The sequence below is a fragment of the Halichoeres trimaculatus genome, unplaced genomic scaffold (assembly GCF_033239565.1).
Source record: "Halichoeres trimaculatus isolate MK-OKI-2021-1 unplaced genomic scaffold, fHalTri1.1 fHalTri1_scaffold_20, whole genome shotgun sequence".
NCBI lineage: Eukaryota > Metazoa > Chordata > Actinopteri > Labriformes > Labridae > Halichoeres > Halichoeres trimaculatus.
This window is the reverse complement of record NW_027437198.1, coordinates 9,526,217-9,545,801: the sequence shown is the minus strand read 5'-3', so window position 1 is coordinate 9,545,801 and position 19,585 is coordinate 9,526,217. Positions and strand designations below refer to the sequence as shown.

Here is a 19,585-nt window from a genome sequence, read left to right as displayed (position 1 = left end):
TCATTAAAACAGCAAAAAGACCAAACAATCCATGCAACACTGTGTGGTTTGGGTGCCCAGTGATACTTAGGATCAACTCTGATTTATTATTTCAACCAAGCCATGGTTTTTTTTCCCCTAAACCGACCCTGAATCTTGACAACAGACGTCAAATTAAAGAAAACAATGCTAACGTAATGATAAGTAGGGTTTTTTACTGGCTGGCATCACAATAACCGTACTATTCATTGTTGGCAAACATACTTTATTAATTCTGCACAGAGATACAAACCTCAATTCCCAATAAATATCATGTAAACATTATAATTCACCATCCAGCCTCCATGATGTCAGCTCAAACTTCAAGTCTGAAATTGTTTTGCTAAGTCATATTAGTGAGGAATATCCCTTCCCAGATACTGTCATCTATGATTGTTTTTCTCTTCCCTCACATCACTGTAAGCTCTGAATTCCCAGCTTTGAAGCTTGTATAATGCGAGAGAGGATTTAACATATTTCCTCTTCTAATTGGACTTTTCCCTGCTAACACCTGAGGACAACTTCTGCAACATGAGGGGTTAGCTGATTTGTGAGGGTCGCAGGTAAAGGTCAGGAAAGTTCATCACACCCAGTGACCAGGTGCAAATTTGGTAGACAAGATGAAGCTCCTTAATACTCTTCCTTTCTCGGGCCAGTCTGTCCTTTTTGCTCTCATTCATTGAATGTGCTGTTTTGGATATGTTGTAAACACTGAGTGACAATTGTAGTGTGTTTTTTACATTATCCTTACTTAGCACTCCTCCAACAGGGAAATTTTCTGGGCTAGGCTTTTTTTTCATGCATGCATTTGAAAAGCACTCATGGTTATACAACATGATGTGATGGAAAATGTCTCAGATGGACTATAGTGAATTTACTAGAAACTGTGGTCATGATATATGAGTCATGATTTTAATTTTAGACCTTAAGGAAAACTCTCACAGTCTGAAGAAGGAAAACAAGCTCACATCAAACGAAACAACAAATTCCTCTTGTGCATTCAGCATAAAGGTCAAAAATATTTCTAAAAGAAACCATACTGAATATGTTCTTATAATGTAGTTTTAATGATCACAAAAACATGATCAGTCAAGCGTGTCATATTTTCCACACCTGTACAACCACAGCCCCTTTCAACCAGCACATGGCTCTAATATCCTTTGCTCTGCATCACATCCTGCTGTGGACATTGTGAGAATGTAGATTAGCTCATTGAACAGTGATTTAGCTAAAGTAAGAACGGGCTTCATCATTTCAGAGATATTTTACTGAAACCAAATGAGCTGCACAAGACAAACCACGTGCTCCTGCTGCTGGCAAATTCATATTTCAAGTGAGCGAATGTGTCCAATCCAATATGTCTTCACTTTATCCTCTCATATTAAAACAGAGTCTACAGATAATAACCAGCCTCACTGGCACACTCTCTGGGAATGCTGGAGGCCCAGACACCCCCCCCCCCACACACACACACACACACACACACACACACACACCTCACTGAATGAGCTGCTTTACACAGCGCAGCTCCTATAATTCATCAAGCAGCATAGAATATCTTTCTTATTCATAAATTTCCTCAAAGAGAGTTATGGTCCCGCTGATACAAACGGCTGCATGGATCACATCACAGCAGCCATTCTGGACTCATTAACAGTTGGACAGAGAGCCAAATGCTGCAGGCTGCACTGCACATGCTCAGACACAAAAAAAAATAACATCAAATACAGTAATGAGGACAGCACACACACATGGTATAGTTTCATAATCGTAATTTTATCATAAAGAGCAGCAGTGAGATCACATGTACATGTTGCAGCTTTGAAAATAATAACTTTACACATCCCAGTAATGTTAACACAGTGTGCACATGCTGTAATCTGGCAAAACTAATGCAGTAAATATAATATTATAATAAAATAACAGCAAAAACTATGCATCAGAAAATTTCATGATGACTGCACCTGCACAGTTCAGAGGGATACAAATATTGATTTTAATTAAGACACTGTTTACACATGTTGATGTTTAAATATCATATTTCTGTTAATGAGGACATTGTGTATGAATGTTAAGACTGCAACTTCAAAATAAAGAAATCTAGTATTGTAATAAAAATGCACCTTTAAAAATTTAGTTTGGATTAAAAAACATAACCTCCATGTGTTACATCCCAAGGATAATCATACTTATGCAGTAGGTCTTGTATATTGTAACAATATCTGCACTTACAGTTTCTTTTACAGTTATATATAACATTAAATATCATAATGGTGAAATGATGTTCACATATTACAGCTGGAAGAGTACTTTAACCTTAAATACCAACATTTGTTGGAAAACACACAATAGTATATATATATATATATATATATATAAACTCAGTGCATCACGTTTTAGAGATTATGATTATGAATCGTGATGGGCAACAGCCATTCTAATATGCATTACATAAAGTGCCACCAGCTTCAACAACTACCAACAAGACAACAATGACAAACAAAGATGAAGCAACAGTAAGTTTGAAATACGCAGTCGTTTAAAAAAAAAAAAACTCCCGAAAAACGCGAATGAATAAATAAATAAATAGATTTAAAAAAAAAAAATCAATAAATAAATATGATGAACGATTCAAATTGATTCGTTAAATTATGCTTGATAAAATTTTTGATAATAGAATAAATCTACAAATTGATATTAATTAGTGTTAAATTCCAAAGACAGACAATGGTTATTTTAAAGTGCTCAAAAATCGATCAAAAAAGAAAACTAAGATCCCCCAATTTTATAGCAGTAAAAATAATACCCGTCTGAGAAATGATGAGACAGAAAACACATTTTGTGCTTGGAATAAATAGAATACTCGTCGTTAACACTATTTTAAGGGAGAAAGAATTCGCCAAAATGAACCTTAATTTGAAACAAAGAGCATCTGAACATCTGCGTGTTTGCCTTCAGTTCGTGCAGTCCTCTGAAGCTGACGCTGACAGCGGCTCACACAGCTCTCCGCTCCATTTCTCTTGACGCGTCCACATCCGTCTGTGCTCTGAAGATTCGTCTCAGAGCCTCCGAGCGCTCAGTTCCTGCAGAGTCTCCCGGCGGAGCTTCAGGGAGAAACATGAAGCTTCTTCTGTTTCAGTCAAACCACCAGCTGCAGCTCTCCGCTCCAAACAGGCCTTTAGAGTTTCTCTCGTTTGTCTGATCTGACTCTATGTCAAAAACAAATCAGAAAGTTCCTCTCCCTTATGGCCGATAAAGCTCTAGCACCCCTCTTTCACTTTCTTCCTCTTCTTCTTGGTCTTTCTCACGTCAGTTGTTTTGCACACTTCCTATTTTCAAGCACAGAAACAAACGGCACGAGAGGAGCAGGATGTTCTGCACGCACCAGGGGTCTCGAGCTCACGGGTAAAAAAAAAAAAAAAAAAAGGAGAGGATGAGGAGGGGTTGTGTGGGTGATGAGGGATGCGGGAGCGGATGGGTGAGGGCTGGAAGAAGCCGCCGCCGACTGTCGTAAAAAGCGCAGAGAGGAAGACGGAAAAAGAGCAGAGAGGAGAGAAAGAGGATCCAATGCTGCGCGGTGCAATAAAAGAATATGACGGCAATAAAAGTTTATAGCGTATAAATTTCTGAAGGTTAAGAACTAAACGGCTGTAAAGCAAACACGCCGAAAGAAAAGAGCAGGGGGGAGAGGAAAGACACACAGACAGAAGAAATATTAGAGGAAATGTTTCAGATCTTCTGCTTCATCATTTATCTGGAAGTTACAACTGAAGACGCGCAGAGAGAGACATTATTACTGTGTATTAGTGTCACAGAGCTGAGGCTGTCTGTGCGTGATGGAGAGGCCTGGGTATGGAGGAAAAATATGTTTAGAGGCAAATTTAGGAGTGTAGTAATTTGATCCTGAGCTACCTTTTAGTGTTTTAAAAACACGGACGGAAGGACGAGCCTCATCCTTCCCTCCTCCTCCTCGCTTTCTTTTCAGCTTTGGGAGTTTTATGGTTTTGTGGCCGTTTGGCTCTATGGGGGTATTTTTGCAGCCTGGCCGGGTGTGCTTGTGTGTCTGTTGTCTCCTTTCCGACCTCTTTTTGTCTCACCTAAAAGCAGGAACTGTGATAAACCCCCCTCCAAATACTTCGCAAAGGATCCCCCAGACAGACCCGGCAGACTGGTTGGGCTGTGACCGACCCCCGGGCCTCTTTTCCGGCCTCGAGGTCACAGCGAGGCCCTGGCCGGGGCTGCACAGCGGGTGGGAGGCAGAGACATTTCTGAGTGTTGTTGAACCTTTTGTGGAAACGCGTACCAACTTTAAAGTGGGCTTAACAAAGATTGTATTTGTACTCTTTTTTTCTCAAAATCTCGCGATATTTCAGATTGTAAGTTTTAATAGTGTTTTACAGGGTTTGGAATTTTCACAGGAGTTAAACTGAGGTACTGATTTCAGATAACAAGAGCGGTTATGGTCTGTTTATAACCTGCAATTTAGCGGCTTACACACAAAGTCATAAAAGCAACCATGATATACGGCAATGAAATAAGAACGACCTGGTCCTATTTTATAAATACATAGATAAATAAATGTATAAATAAATAAATAAAAAGCAAAAACGAAAAAAACATTCTGTAAGTCCCTTCTCTCTCCTAAACTCTTTTTTTAATCATTTATTTTTTATTGAGTTATTGATTTATTCATTATTTATCATCAAATAATACTTATTCTAAAAATTGAATTAAATGAAAAAGACATTGCTTTAACTTGACGATATATATATATATATATATATATATATATATATATATATATATATATATATATATATATATATATATATATATATATATATATATATATATATAAAATTATAAATAAATAATAATAAAATAATAAAATAATTATCAACTGATCTTAATTTGTGTCAGATTCATATCAAAAGAAGTCCAAGTGTTGATTGCAAATTTGGAACCCCTTTATATATATATATATATATATATATATATATATATATATATATATATATATATATATATATATATATATATATATATATATATATATATATATATATATATATATATATAAAATTAGTTCTGCTACTACTACTGCTAAAGACAGCCTGCGCACAGATTGAAATATAAATCCGTCCTTCTCATTACTTAACACTGAAATATGATTTGATTGATTTGAAGAGCTGAGTATGAGAAAAAGGTCTCACAACAATAGCTCAAATAGTTTAGTTTTAGAGTCTTAAATCAAAGCTATGAGAGGAATTAGCAACAATTCACGTAGGTTAAGGGTTTACATAAAGGGTAAAATATCATAATACAAATTCTGACTCTTAAATTAATTTTTTTCCCTCATTTCTTAGTCTGTAGATGTCTTTATCCAAGTTTCTCCTGCCCAGATCCGACATTTTTGCAGCTCAAATAATTAATTATGACACGTAGAAGTAAAATAATCAGGATTGTTCTGTTCTGTACATTTCTCTCTTCTTCCTGACCCCACTTCTCTTTTTTTCCCCTCAAATCCCAAATCAGTCTTCACATCTGGCCCCCAATTATATCCCGCAGTCTTATTTTAAAGCAGCTTATGTAGCTTTATGTGCGCACTTAATAGAACCATAAAGCCGCATTACAGGCCGACATTCCCCGATGGCTTTCCTGCAACTTGCCACTTGATGGCGCTCTTGCTCCACCGATGAACCAGACACACGCGAGGCTCTGCTTCCCACTGTGGAGGACAATAACATGCATGTGCTTCTTTTTAGGGCTGAAACTTGCTTTATTCCTGAACCTGTGTTGAAGTGGAGCTTTTTGATGTGAGTGTGGAATCTTTTGGCTTTAATTTGCCCAACATTTGTTGGTCCTCTCTTCCAAGAGGATGAAGAGGAAGGGTTGAGGCCTTGGAAAATAATCACCCAAAGTGCGTGCAGGATACGTACAGGCCGCCAGGAAATGTTTATTTTTGTTGGTGCACAATCCACTCCAAGGACGCACGCACCTTCTTTCCCTGCTTAGTATGCAGGAATGTGAAGGTGTGTTTGGGTGCTTGAAACATGTCTCCTCCGGTCATTACAAGGAGAAGCCCACATTCAGGATGTCCAAAAGCCTTAACATACACTGCCAAGATTTTTCACATGTGTTAAATTAAAACAGGAGAGGAACAATTAATGGTTCTGACGTCTCCAGACCCTTCGTGGTGAGTGGATGCAGCTGCGGACGGTGTCTTTAAGCTCCATGAGGCCGCATTTTGTATAACTGTGTTCTATAGTGATCCGGTAACACACTCCCTGTGTTCTCTAATTTAATGATTTGTCCAAAGCTGCTCTGAAATGTGTCCCTTTCCTGCGCGCTGCATCCACATCTAACCCCGCAAACTGCAGTTCTCATAAGCAAACACTTTATTAGAAGTGTAAACCACGGCGCGCTGAACTTTCCATAAGATCATATTCTGGGCGATAAATTGGAAAAATACTGCTGCAATTACTCCTCAGAAAGTCGGGCGTATAATCAGCTGATTTACCACAACATGGAGTGTAATTCAGGCGGCTGCTGGCAACATTTGGGCCTCTTGTGTCAGCGTTGTATAATCTAAATAAATTGAACTCCTGTAATGACAATTTTATTTGGCTCAGCGCGCCATGAACAGAAAAACACTCAATGATGGAAATGAAATGATAGCTCAAACACAAATAATATTACAGGAGTCAAAAGTAGGAAATTTGGTTTAATCTGGTGAAGCCACCTGCATCATCGATTGCTCATGCAGAGAGATTGAAAAGCGTCCCTGAGGTCTGCTGAGGACAGATTTTGCGTCAGTCAGTGCAGGAGTAACTTCACTGTCGAGTCTTGTGACACTTTGGGTCATCTTACTTTTTACGCCTGTTCTGCAATTCCTCAACAGGAGCTTCTCTCATCTGAGAAAATCCCCCCAACTCCCTCAGCTTATACCTCAACAGGAAGGAATACAAACGTATGGAAAGCATGCAGAAAATGACACTTAAATACCGGCGAGAATGAGGCGTTTACGGCCTCCGGTCGCGCAAAGGGCGCGTCGTAAAACATCCCGTTTTGTTTCTCTGCTGCCGGGACGTAAACAAGCAAACACTGCCCCTCCGCTTTATGGAGCTTTATAGTTTGTTAAAGCGTTTACAGCCACTTTCTCTGAGCCTATTACCTCCCCAGTCCTCCTCACATGTTTATGGAGATCATATTTATAAAAGTATACGATGATCAGAGAGCGTGTGCCCGGCGCGTCTCATTCTGATCAGACTAGAAATGAAGACAAGAGCTGGTTTTAAAACTCAATTACATTTATAGACTAGTACTTGTTAAAACCAATACCAATTAGGAAGCACTACCCTTCCACTCTCTCCCCCACTCTCCTCGGTGTTTGTTAACCTCTCTCCACCAGGCTCGCTGACATTTTCGGGCCTCATTCACTCCGCGCACTCTCTCCTTTAAGGATTTGGAGGGAGAAATGAGAAAGAGCAATTAATGAGAGGGATGCTCTCAACGATGTAATGCAATACACCCCACCCTCCCCCATTCCCTCACAGCCTTCAGCGCCATCAACACCCGACCTCAATCTCAGCTTTGAAGTAGAAAAAAAAATCTATCTGTTTTCTGCTTTGGATGGAGAAGAGTAGCTGCTGTGTGTGTGTTCAGTTGATCAGATGCAAAGCGGCAGAATTCTCATTACCCCCCTCCTCCTCCCCCTGATGGTGCACCTATTCTTTCTTTCACCTCCTCTTCTTCTCCTTTTCTTCATTCTCATTTTCTCTCTTTGCATTATCTCTGGCGCGAGGAGCTCCACGAGACGGGACCATCATCTATAAGCTTACAGGCGCGTGCGTGCACGAGCGCAAAAAAAGGGAGAAAAAAGTGTTGTTTGTGTGTGTGTGTGTCTGTGTGTGTGTGTGTGTGTGTGTGTGTGTGTGTGTGTGTGTGTGTGTGTGTGTGTGTGTGTGTGTGTGTGTGTGTGTGGGCACTGGTGCACGTTTTTCTGTGTGCGTGGAGAAGCCAATGGGATGAAGAGCTGATAATAGATGCAAATTATCCCTGAAACCGACACACACACACACACCAACACACACCAGCACACACCGGGGCCAGGAGGAGAGAGGGAGAAAGAGGGGGAGAGCGCGCGTGATAGAGAGCCGAAGAGAGAGAGAGAGGAGAGAGAGAGAGCAAGAGAGGGAGAAAAAATATGAAACAACTCATTTGCAGAGGAGTAAATCACGGAAAAGCCGTTTGAGAGCGCGACAGGGCTCCGCTTACAGCGCGAAGACCGGAATTGTGATGCGCAGGAGCCCTTCCTCCTCAACTTCTCCCTCTTCTTCTCCTCCTTTCTCCTCCTTTTCTTCTTCTTCTTCCTCGTTGGAGATTTTATGGAATCGCTGTAATTGTTGTTGTTGTTGTTGTGGTGTTTGTGGTTGTTTCTGTTCCATTCGGCTGCCGCTGCCGCTACTTACACAGCGCGTCCGTCACTGTGGCCGCGAGGGAAACACCACAACAACGGTCACCGACACCGGCGGCAGACTCGCCTCGCGCTCTCTGTCTCCCTCCCCTCCGCGTGCCAGTGTGTCGGTGTTTGTCTGCCTCACAGCGCGCGAGAGAAGCAGAAAAAAGGAAAACACGAGCCGCTGCTCGCTTCCTCCAGCCTTTCTGTGACTCTGCTGAACCCTCACTGAAACTACTGTAAACAGAAACACTAAGATGAGTTCATATTTCGTCAACTCGCTCTTCTCCAAATATAAAAGCGGAGACTCGTTACGTCCTAACTACTACGAGTGCGGCTTCGCGCAGGACCTGACCGGCAGCCGGCCCACCGTGGTGTACGGCCCGGGCTCCGGCGCCACCTTCCAGCATGCCCCGCAGATCCAGGACTTCTACCACCACAGCGCTTCCACACTGCCCAGCAACCCGTACCAGCAGAGCCCCTGTGCGGTCACATGCCACGGCGAGCCCGGAAACTTCTACGGATACGACGCCCTGCAGCGGCAGACGCTTTTCGGGGCCCAGGACGCGGATCTGGTCCAGTACAGCGACTGTAAGTTGGGAGGTGCACCGGTGCTCAGCGGAGAGGACGCGGACGGGACCGAGCAGAGCCCTTCACCGACGCAGCTGTTCCCCTGGATGAGGCCGCAAGGTGAGGAAACAGAGCCACAGAGGTTATTCTCTCTTTCAGTCCAATCTTCTTTCCAGCTCAGTGGTGAGTGTTCACGGAGAAGCTGGGAGCTGCTGCTCCTGCGGGAGGTGAAGATACAAAATGTTGAGGGAGACAGTGGAAGAAAGTTGGAAAAGTAGTTTTAAAAGCAGCAATTTCCGCAAAGCTATTAGAGCCAAAGAGGGAGACAAAAGCACGTTTATGGTTTTATTGGCAGCACCAAAACTTGTGAATGACTTTAGGGCTTAATTACCCCGGTCATATACTGAGAGGAGCCGGAGCAGAGGCTCAGGGAGAGGGGAAGAAAGGAGAGCAGACAAAAATAGACGGGAGATGTTGGAGGAGGGGGTGCAGAGAAGGGAGAAGGGCCCCCTCCAAAAAGTGGAGCTCAGGGCCGATGGGAGAAAGTCGTTTTGGACGTGTAGCTCTGACCCGGGTTAAACTTTTACTGCCGTTTTTGCTACAGCTCTGCCTGTGGTCTGTGGGAATATTTGGCTGCACGTTGGCCGAGTCCCTGCAGGGTTAAAGCAGAGGCCGTGCATGTGGCAGAGGTTTAGCTCCTTCAAATTCATCCAACAAGGAATTCAGAGAGCTTCAAATGTCGACTCTAGTGTCTTCTATGTGAACGTGTGTGTGTGTGTAGTTGTTTTCAGCCCACACAGATGCACAATAAGCACGGAACAGGGGCCAAAATGTTAAATGAGGTTCTTACAAAAGAAATATTGGCAATATTTGGAGGCCAGGCTGATAAGTGATGACTCCAACCAACACACAATACGGCTGATTATGCAAGAAGGCATGTTGGTGTGAGGGAGACAGACTTGAAGGCAGAGAGGGAACTGGCGTGTATAGCAGCCCAGTTTGTTTGAACCCATATTTTTTTGTGCTGTGTGTGTGTGTGTGTGTGTGTGTGTGTGTGTGTGTGTGTGTGTGTGTGTGTGTGTGTGTGTGTGTGTGTGTGTGTGAAGAGAGAGAGCTTTATTGCTTGTGTTCATGGTTGTATTTTTCAAAGTGGGGCTGCAGACGGCTCATAGCCTGTACAGGACTTTTGTGGCTTCATGATTATGATCATAAAATAGAAATAAAAATAATAAATAATTATAAATAATAAATAATATATAGCCCTGTTTTTACCTCCAGCTGCTTTTCCTTTTTTATACAGCACAGATACTGGACCCACCTGCTCCGGATAACAATCTTAATATCCATGATTCATATTTGCGCACGTTTTCTAACAAAGTGACTTTGTTTTGTGCAATATGTGCGTTTGTGCGAACCCTGTGTTTCAGTTTTAAATGTCACCTGTTTGTGCGGGATGTGAACTGTTGTAATTCACATCGTTTAAAGCCTCTGTTGTATTTTCCTAACACTTGTCTCCCCCTCGCTCCCCTCTGCGCGTAACAGCTCTCCAAATCATTCCCAGCTTTAAATACGAGCGGCCACACTCAGGCGCGGGGCTGGAAACCTGACTTTTTTTAAGGGCTTTCATTCTTCTGTAGCAACGATGACAGTGATTAGTCCCATGATTAATAGATTTCAAACAGTATACTTGGGGTTTACTGCTCTGGTTGCAGGCAGCTCTCATCATCCGGGAGCTGAAAAGTGGAGTGAAAACAGGAAACCAGGCGTGTCAAGGCGCTGAAGTCCGAGAACGCTTTGTACGCACGCACTTCCAGCTCTTGTAAGCTTTGATGGGATATTATCGGAGCTCTCTGTGAGGATTTATTAGTTATATTAGCAGAAAAAGCGAACGGTGTTTGGTGGGTTTCACGGGGGGTGGAGCGCAGCTGCGTGGCGGTAATCCTCTCCGTTTAGCTCTGAAATCCCGCTTTAACGAGGGGAAACATTTCATAATTTATCTTGCGAAGGGGGTATTTCCTCCTCCACACTTCCACACCTTTCATATTAGAGCCTCAACACCAGTCGAGAAAGATGTGCTGAAAACCTCTTGAGTCCTAAAGCTGCAGGTTTAGTATCCGAGTCTGAACTCGTGAATTAAAGCCGTTTTACGACTCTAACCGCTGTGGTTTGGAATAAATCATAAATCATTTTCTCTCCAGGCTTCAAATGAAAAAAGTTAAATCTGATTAAGCATGAGAATGAACGTAAGTCTGTAATTGTTTAGTGTCTTCTGCCTCGGCTCTCATTGGCCTCTATTGTCGAGTGGAAATCTTGTTTCTCCATCCTCCAAAATGTCAAGTGCCAGCAGCCATGCGTTTGTTTAGGGCTTATTTAATTGGGATTGTAAAGGTTTCATATGTAATAGCTCTTTAAAATGTTTATAATCCTGGAGCCTGTTTCATTTCCTCAGACTGCTAAAGAGCAGCTAATCCTTCAGATGACAATAAAACAGGAAAAATGTCAAACAGATGAAACAAACCTGAGGATTTATTCCTCTGAAAGCTCTTTGATCTCTCTCAGCTGTGGATGGAGGTGTGTGAGTCCTGACGGAGCAGGGTTGGGGGGTTAGATTGTCCGTGTGTGTTGCTCCGTCAGAAACCCTTTGGATCAAAGCGTCCATGTTGTCATTTTATCCAGGAAAGTGTTTCCCATTTCCCTTAATTCACGGCTGGTGACAGCGGTGAATGTGGCGCCCACCTCCCTTTAGTCGCTAGCACGAAATCATGGCGCCAGCCCCGTGACAGATAACACACACAAGACATTTGCATCACTTACAAGTTCACGCATTTCCATAAAGACCCTCTTGTCTGCTGCTGTTTCTTCTTTCCTCTGAATGTTTTACCATAAATAGCAGCTCTTTTCCTAAAGATGGACTCTAAATGTGGAAATCCAAGGAGAACAGGACAGACAGAGAACTCTGAAAAGTAAAATCCATCACTCTGGACCCTTTTCACTCTTAACCTGCAGGCTGTACATCATGAGAGGAGAGTAGAAGAAGACGAGGCGCACTCAGTCAAAGTCACTGCGCTCTTTGGTCGTTTAATCGTCTGGTAACTTCACTGTGTGTGTTTGAGGGGTAAGAGGGACAGCGTAGTAGACTGATAAATCAAAAATAATATACACAGAGAAAATGAAACGCAATTAACAGAAAATCAAGTCAAAATCTACTTGAATCTTTTATTTCATCAGAAACAAAAGGGCGCATCTATTTATTCCTAGTGTGTTCCCTTTGCGCGCCTCATTCGCAGTTTAACCCTGACAAACAACAATAAACTTAATTTTCGCAGCAGTTACAAAAAGAAGGCGTCGACAGTTTTTTGCATTTAAACAGAATATAGAGAAGAGCAAATGTTAACAGGCAAAAAAAAGGAGAAAAGTCCTTAAAGTTGAACCTGACGGTCATGCGCAGACCTGATTTATACTTCTTTACGCTCAGCCTGCAGCGCATTCATCTGGAATAGCAGACTTTTTCACTTTCCATTTACTAATGTTACCACCTTTCAGGTGTAGCATCACTTTTTTTTTCAGTGCATCTTTTATTCTACAAAGTCTGATTCACTGCATCACACGTTCTCAACATGCAGCCAAAAAAACATTAACTCAGAGGCATTTCTCCTCCTGCTTGTCCAGCGTTTGTGCAGGAAACTCGATATCTGACCTCGTGTACGTTTATTAAGTATTTATGAATTTGATATTGGGTCTGTGCGCCGGGCGCTCTCCCTGCGCTGAAACAAAGAAACAGCAGACTCAGTGACGCACAGTAACGTGTCCTTTATCTCCACTTGTCACTGTTTGTAGCAGTTTTCATTAAAAGTCTCCTCTGATCTTCAGACGTTGATTGGTCGCTTGATTCTTCCTCAGCTTAACATGATCATCTTTTTCGTTTTTTCTCCAGATGTATTTATGTTGTGCATCAAATATTCATGGGCACTCTGTAAGTGCTCAGTGGATATAAAAAAGATGATAATAATGACTGCAGTTGGCTGATGGTGATGTGTTTTTCAGTTGAGCTGCTACTGCTACTGTTCTGGGTCTATGTTCAAAGAATGTGAAGAAGTGTGTGTGTGTGTCAGAAAGTGAGTGCAGAGTGTAGTCTCTCCAGCACTTTTAAGAAAAACAACGATCACATGATTTTGTAAGAGGCTGCACAGACATAAATCACAGCGTGCCTTTGAATCTACATGTCATGTGGTCTAAATGGAACATAAACAGTATCCGCGCCAACGGATCAGAGCTCGGCGTTCATGCACACTCTCAGGCAAACAGTGACCATGTGAAGTCAACCTCAGAACAAAGGAAGTCATCGTTAATATGTGTGACCAATGCCTTCCTACATCAGTCAAATTAAAGGCGTCAGCTTCACCTCCTCTGACACCCACACCTAACACAACCAACGGATCAAACTCTCAAGGTTTGACTTTGTTTGTTGACTACATAAGACCAGTAAACAAATCTGAGGATGGATTGATGGCCAACTACTAACTTTTGTAAAGCTTCTTAAATTACAACTTGTCAGAGCTGGTGTTTATCTACAAAATTAGTGTATTTGGAGTTTTATGAAAAGTCCTTAGAAGAAAAAACTGGGCCTGCAGAACTTGTTTGGGACTCCTTAAATGTTAAAATTTTGGGTAATTCACTGAATCAATCAACACATTGAAAATAGGTCTCCAAAAGATCAAAAGATGGCATTTAAGATGCAAGTTAATACATAACGTTCAACATGACTCAACAGTGTGATGAAAATGAGTGTGATATAACACCATGTGATACATTACATCACATCACACCAGTTACTGTAATGAAATGCACAATGTGATATGATACCAACAATATAATATAACATAGCATAACATACATATATGCATTCATACATGACATAAAATACATACAAAATGCCAAGCGGCAGTGTAAGATAAGATAGTGCTCCTTTTCCATATCCATATCATACAGTATAATTCCGTAATCACCAATAGTATGATGCAATGTCTTGCAACACTATACCAAACCATAAAACACTATCACGTAATAAAAACAATACTGCTAAAATATTATCCAGATTATAAGAAAATCTGACCTTTTAAATGCTTAAAACCAGAACAGTTATACAATTTGGTCTATCTATGTGTGACATTTTGTTAAATGTTTTGAAAACATGGGTTATGCCAGTGATTTTGTTTGTTTTTTAATTTGGATTCTGTGTGTGCGCGTGCATGTATATGTGTGGATGTGTTGGAAATGATGCTTTCTTCTGAATGCCATACTAAATTGACAAAAAATGAACAATATTAATGTACTTTTGTAACTTAATTTTTCTACACATTGGGCTAAAGAAGAAACAATCAAATTTTTTTGTAAAAATTGGTGTTGAATTTTTTTGAAAAATGACTGTCTGTAGTTAGTCACCTAGGTATCAAAATTGCAGTTCCATGCCATGCTATAAGACACTGCATGATATGGCATGGGACGCTATACCACACATAATAGAATATTGCATCAGACAACAGTACAAAACTACACCACAGGGTACAACAAAATACTGTAAATACAAAACTGTCATGATGTCATAGGACACCAAACACCTTAACACAGCAGATTACAATACTGTGCTTTACTTAACAATAGAAAATAAAACATTAACAACAATATGATACATTACAGTGCATTACAGTATGATTTGTTTCTAACATACAATTAAAGCTGAAACGATTCCTCGAATGATTCGAGGTACTCGATTACAAAAAATACTCGAGTAATTTTCTCCTCCTCGAGGAATCGTTTGGTTCTAAAACAGATCAAAGAGTGGTATTTCAAATAGAGCTGAGGCCATATTAAGAGAGTTTTCAGACCCCTCAAGCTACCTCCTATACAAAATAGCAACTAGCAACAAATCTAGCTTCTTTTCTGGAGTGTAGAGACTAATGGGTCATTCTACGAAACAGGTGCCATTTGGGTCCGCAACATTTGATGAGATGTACAAGGCACAAAAAATGTGTCAAAGTGTGTTTACAAATTTTGGAGCTACCAAAGCAAGTGCTCTTACTGACATGCTGTATCAGAAAATTATATTTCTTAAAGGGAAAAATTTTCATTTGAAAAATAACTGCTCTTTAACTAAACAAAAATGTATTTCATCCGATTAATCGATGAGATTTTCAGTAGAATACTCAAATACTAAAATATTTGATAGCTGCAGCCCTACATACAATACAATCTTAGAATGACTCAACACTAGATACTCACTTGAAAGTTACCACACAGTATGATGTAACACAATACTCTTTGATGTTGTGATACTGACACAGTACCATACTCAGTGATCTTATCCAATCTGATAAAACGCACTCACAGTTCCAGTTGGAGTTCTCATGGTGTGCTACACTACTGTGATCATGTTGTATTTGGATGTCTCTGTCTGCTGTTGTGGAGTCATGGATAATGGAGGTTTAACTAATAAGCCTTTTTATAATGTAGACTTTCATGTCCCATTGGTTGGATTAGTGTTCATAAAGGGTGTGTGTGTGTGTAGGGCGCATGACTGGCTTTTGACAAAGTGATGATGTAAGCAGGTATTTGCCTCTAATAATGTCCCCCCATCTTCTGGTCTCTCCTCTCCTCTCTCCCCATCTCTCCCCAGTAGCTGCGGGCAGGAGGCGGGGCCGGCAGACTTACAGCCGCTACCAGACCCTGGAGCTGGAGAAGGAGTTCCTCTTCAACCCCTACCTAACCCGGAAACGCCGCATCGAGGTGTCGCACGCGCTCGCGCTGACGGAGCGGCAGGTGAAGATCTGGTTCCAGAACCGGAGGATGAAGTGGAAGAAGGAGAACAACAAGGACAAGTTCCCCAGCAGCAAGAGCGAGCAGGAGGCGGTGGAGAGGGAGAGGAGGGAGAAGGAGCTGAGGGATGGTGATGGGAGCGGAGGAGGAGCTGGAGAAGGAGGTGGTGGTGGAGGAGGTGGAGGAGGTGCGGTTGCAGCCGTGGCGGGAGCTGCGGGGTCACAGGGCGCTGTGAGTGAGGATTGCTGTGAGAAGACACAGAAGCAAATGTAGGGAGGAGGACGGTGACACTGCTGGGTGGGGAGAGGGTGGGGGGCTGTAAATGTTGGACAGGATGGGGTAAGAATGGGTGATGCTGGGTGGGTGGGGGGCTTGTTTTTGTCTAACTTAAGGCCATTGGACTGCCCCACTGTCTCCACGATCCAATCGGTGGAAGGAACTTGGGTTTTCAAAATGGCTACTGACGGACTGGAGGGGCCTCGCGCCTCCATGTGCTGACTGTAGAGAGAAAAAAACACGCAGTGAAACAAGAAAGTGAACTTAAAAAAAATCACTGAGGGTGGGGGTGGATCAATCCAACTCAAACAAACATAGTCTACTCTAGTGTTTAAAAGAAACAAGAAAAAAGAAAAAGAAAAATGATAGCTTCCTTTCTTTGTGGAACAATTATCGTGGAAACATTTCTATATTGTTAGAAGTTTATCATTAACAATTTTATCTTTGGCAGCTGTATAGTTTTTAAGTTAAAAAGATGATGGTGCACTTTTTACTGTACTTCTCACTTCTATGTTGTTGTTGTTGTTATGGCAATGATTGATGATAATGATGATGATGAAGATGATGATGATGACGTAGCAATTAATGAAATTTCCAACAACATGAAACTGCCTATTTATGCCGTTTTAGTAGGTCGGGTCTCTTTTTTACACACTCTAATTGTTGTTTATCGTTTTAGTTCGTTTTATGATCGATGGTGTTTGTTTTATGTTGTCTTCCTTTTCTCTTGGGGTAAAACGCATGCGCACAGTGCAGATTAAAAAAGAGAACATTCATAAAAATAAAAAACGAGAAAAAAACGTAATAAAATGTTGACTTCTTTAATTTTGCAGAGCTCTGTTATGGGACAAAGATGGAAAGGAGGGGTCATTTTATTTCGTTGTTTAATTATTCTCATCGTTAGATGGAATATAATGTTTCATGTGTCAGCTGATGAGACAAAAGCACAAATTTCTTTTCCTTGAGCCCCTCCTTGTTTCCTTCGTCCCTCTCTCCTTTTCTCCCGTCTGTCAGCACCCAGACTGATAAAACCGTCCAGTTCACGAGGCCAAACATTTAAGCCTCGACTCGGAAATCTCCTCTTAAGACAACAGACGCCGCCCCCAACACACACTCTCACATCCACATCCTATCCAAACATGCTTTTATTTATGGCCTGCTCCTCCACCTCCACTTACATTATTGCAGGCCTCTTGATTCACCATTACACTGCCCTCCATCATCATCATCATGACGACTTGAAGTCGGATTGTTTCCATATGGCAGGATCAAACACACTGACCATGCGCTCTTGATTTCAGTGTGTTATTGCGACACTGTGCGGGATCCTCGGTGTTATCAAGGCATCAGATTTTGGTATAAAGTGTCGTAACAACCCAAGATTCATATACTGTCACTTTTTCACAGCCCTCAGGGTCTCAATCAGAGGCATGTTGGGGCCCTTTGCGCAAGACGCTTTGCGTCAGAATGAGACTGTTAATTGGTTTAAGTTTCCCCCGCGTAGAAAAAAACTGCTATAAGAAGGTGAAACAAAGCTTAGGGTGTGTGACTCGTGTAGAAAAAGATGATACCTGAATTCAGTGTGCAACATTCTCTGATATTATAGGACTGCCCTCCTCACTGTTGACATGTTTCTGGCATATATAAAAAAAATAAGCAAACAAAATGTATTTTGCTTAACTCACTGATACAGGTGACCACTTTGTTAAGATTTGGAGAGAAACAGATTAAAACTCAACATAAATTAAAATCAGATTATTGAGGCCTAGGTGTACAGACTTAAGGATAGAACTCCCGCTTTTATTGCACACTTCTGCACTGACTTTGATTGATTTTATTTGCATCGTCTCAATTCTTTGAAGCGCACTACCTGTTGGTTTTTTTCTATCATAGAATAATCTTGTAAATTTGATAATAACTTAAATCATAACTGCTCTGTTGCATCCTTGAAAAGCTGTAAGTTCCTCATTGCATGTTAAGGTTGTGTTAGGATGTTTTTGTTTGTCATAAGGATTCATTGACGTACATTTGATGTAAATACACTGTGTTATACTTCGTCAGGGATAGACTGAGAACCGTCTTTGTTTCACACCAGTTTCTCGTTTAAGAGTCCAGTCATTGATTTGTTCAAGAGTAAAGTTTTGAGGGGACCGAGGAGGCATGCGTTGATCACACATGGTAAACCTCAATTTGTGCTTATGACTCGTTACATTTCAGAAGATAACGACTCAAGTGACACGTGAGACCTGGGGAGTTCAGCGCTCCAGGCCGATGTGATGACTACCTTTGATTTTCAGCTTCAAAGCTTTTTCAATTAATCAATTAATCATAGCTTTAAACATTTGACTGTATTCTGAGACCAGAGCTGACGTCAAAGTGATTTTCTCTGGAAAGAGTGGAGAGGCGAGACACATCAGCACGTGGAGAATGATGGGTTGCTTCTTTTTGCTCCTAAGATATAATTTCAAATTCACTTCCCAAAACATGCGCTCAAATATCATCTGGATGAAACCCAACTGTTCGCTTTACAAAGCTGTTTTTGTCTGTAAACTTCCTCCCTGAAGCTTCTCAGGCCTCAAGTTCTGTTTGGTTCTTGCTCTAACAGTTTTCTAACTTTGAGTTTCAGGTAGGATTTATTATCTTGTAAGTAATTATGTTGGATCATCCCAAGAAGCTCCCACGTCGATAACGTTTTCACCCTGCCTGCACAGATCAGCCAGCAGCGCTACAACAGCGTGCTTTGTTCGCTGTGAGACCCTCTCCTCAGCTGCATGTGTGGTCTCCACTAAAGTCTGGGTTGGGGCAAGACGCTGGACAAAAACAGGGAAATCCATCTCCTCCTTTTTTCAGTCATCCCTGCAACTTTACGCACGTGCCTGAAGCCATTCCCCCCGCTCAGATCAATACAACACTAATGGTGTTTTCACCCTTTACGCACGCTTCAGTCTGTTCCTGACGCTGACGTGGAGAGCAGGAGAGTAAGGAATGAAGTTTGTGCGGAATGTTTGTCAGTCTCAGCCCTTTGGTTCCCCGACCCGAGTGCGCTCAGTGATTAGCACGTCCTGGGCAGCTGCGCATTGACTGCTGTGTGAACCTATAGATTGTACTGTGTGTGTGTGTGTGTGTGTGTGTGTGTGTGTGTGTGTGTGTGTGTGTGTGTGTGTGTGTGTGTGTGTGTGTGTGTGTGTGTGTGTGTGTGTGTGTGCAGCTATTCTCTGCCGTGATAATATTGTATCCGGAGGGAAGTCCCGTCGGCCATTGGGCATTTTGACATCACATGGACTCAAGGTCACGTGGTTCGCTGAGCACAGGGAGGGAGGGAAGGATGAGTGGGGTGGGTGTGTATTTTTGGTGTAAATCTAGACAGTAATACCCCGCCAATAATTCACGACGCGTCGTAAAAAGTGGACATTAAAGCGCCCCGGGCCAACAAATCACCGGCGCCAAATT

General features: G+C 41.8%; 1 protein-coding gene across 1 annotated transcript; it reads left to right on the top strand.

The window, feature by feature from the left end:
* Positions 1-8,706: 8,706 nt before the first annotated feature.
* On the top strand, positions 8,707-16,193 carry hoxb8a (homeobox B8a). The gene is made up of 2 exons (XM_074695783.1): positions 8,707-9,166; positions 15,723-16,193. Exons 1-2 carry the CDS (start codon positions 8,734-8,736, stop codon positions 16,130-16,132), a joined length of 843 nt encoding a protein of 280 aa, XP_074551884.1. The 5' UTR covers positions 8,707-8,733; the 3' UTR covers positions 16,133-16,193.
* Positions 16,194-19,585: the final 3,392 nt, after the last annotated feature.

Coding starts and splice junctions, on each gene's coding strand:
- hoxb8a (XM_074695783.1), top strand. CDS start 8,734: ATGAGTTCATATTTCGTCAACTCGCTCTTCTCCAAATATAAAAGCGGA. Junction 9,167..15,722: donor CCCCTGGATGAGGCCGCAAG/GTGAGGAAACAG, acceptor TCTCCCCAGTAG/CTGCGGGCAGGAGGCGGGGC.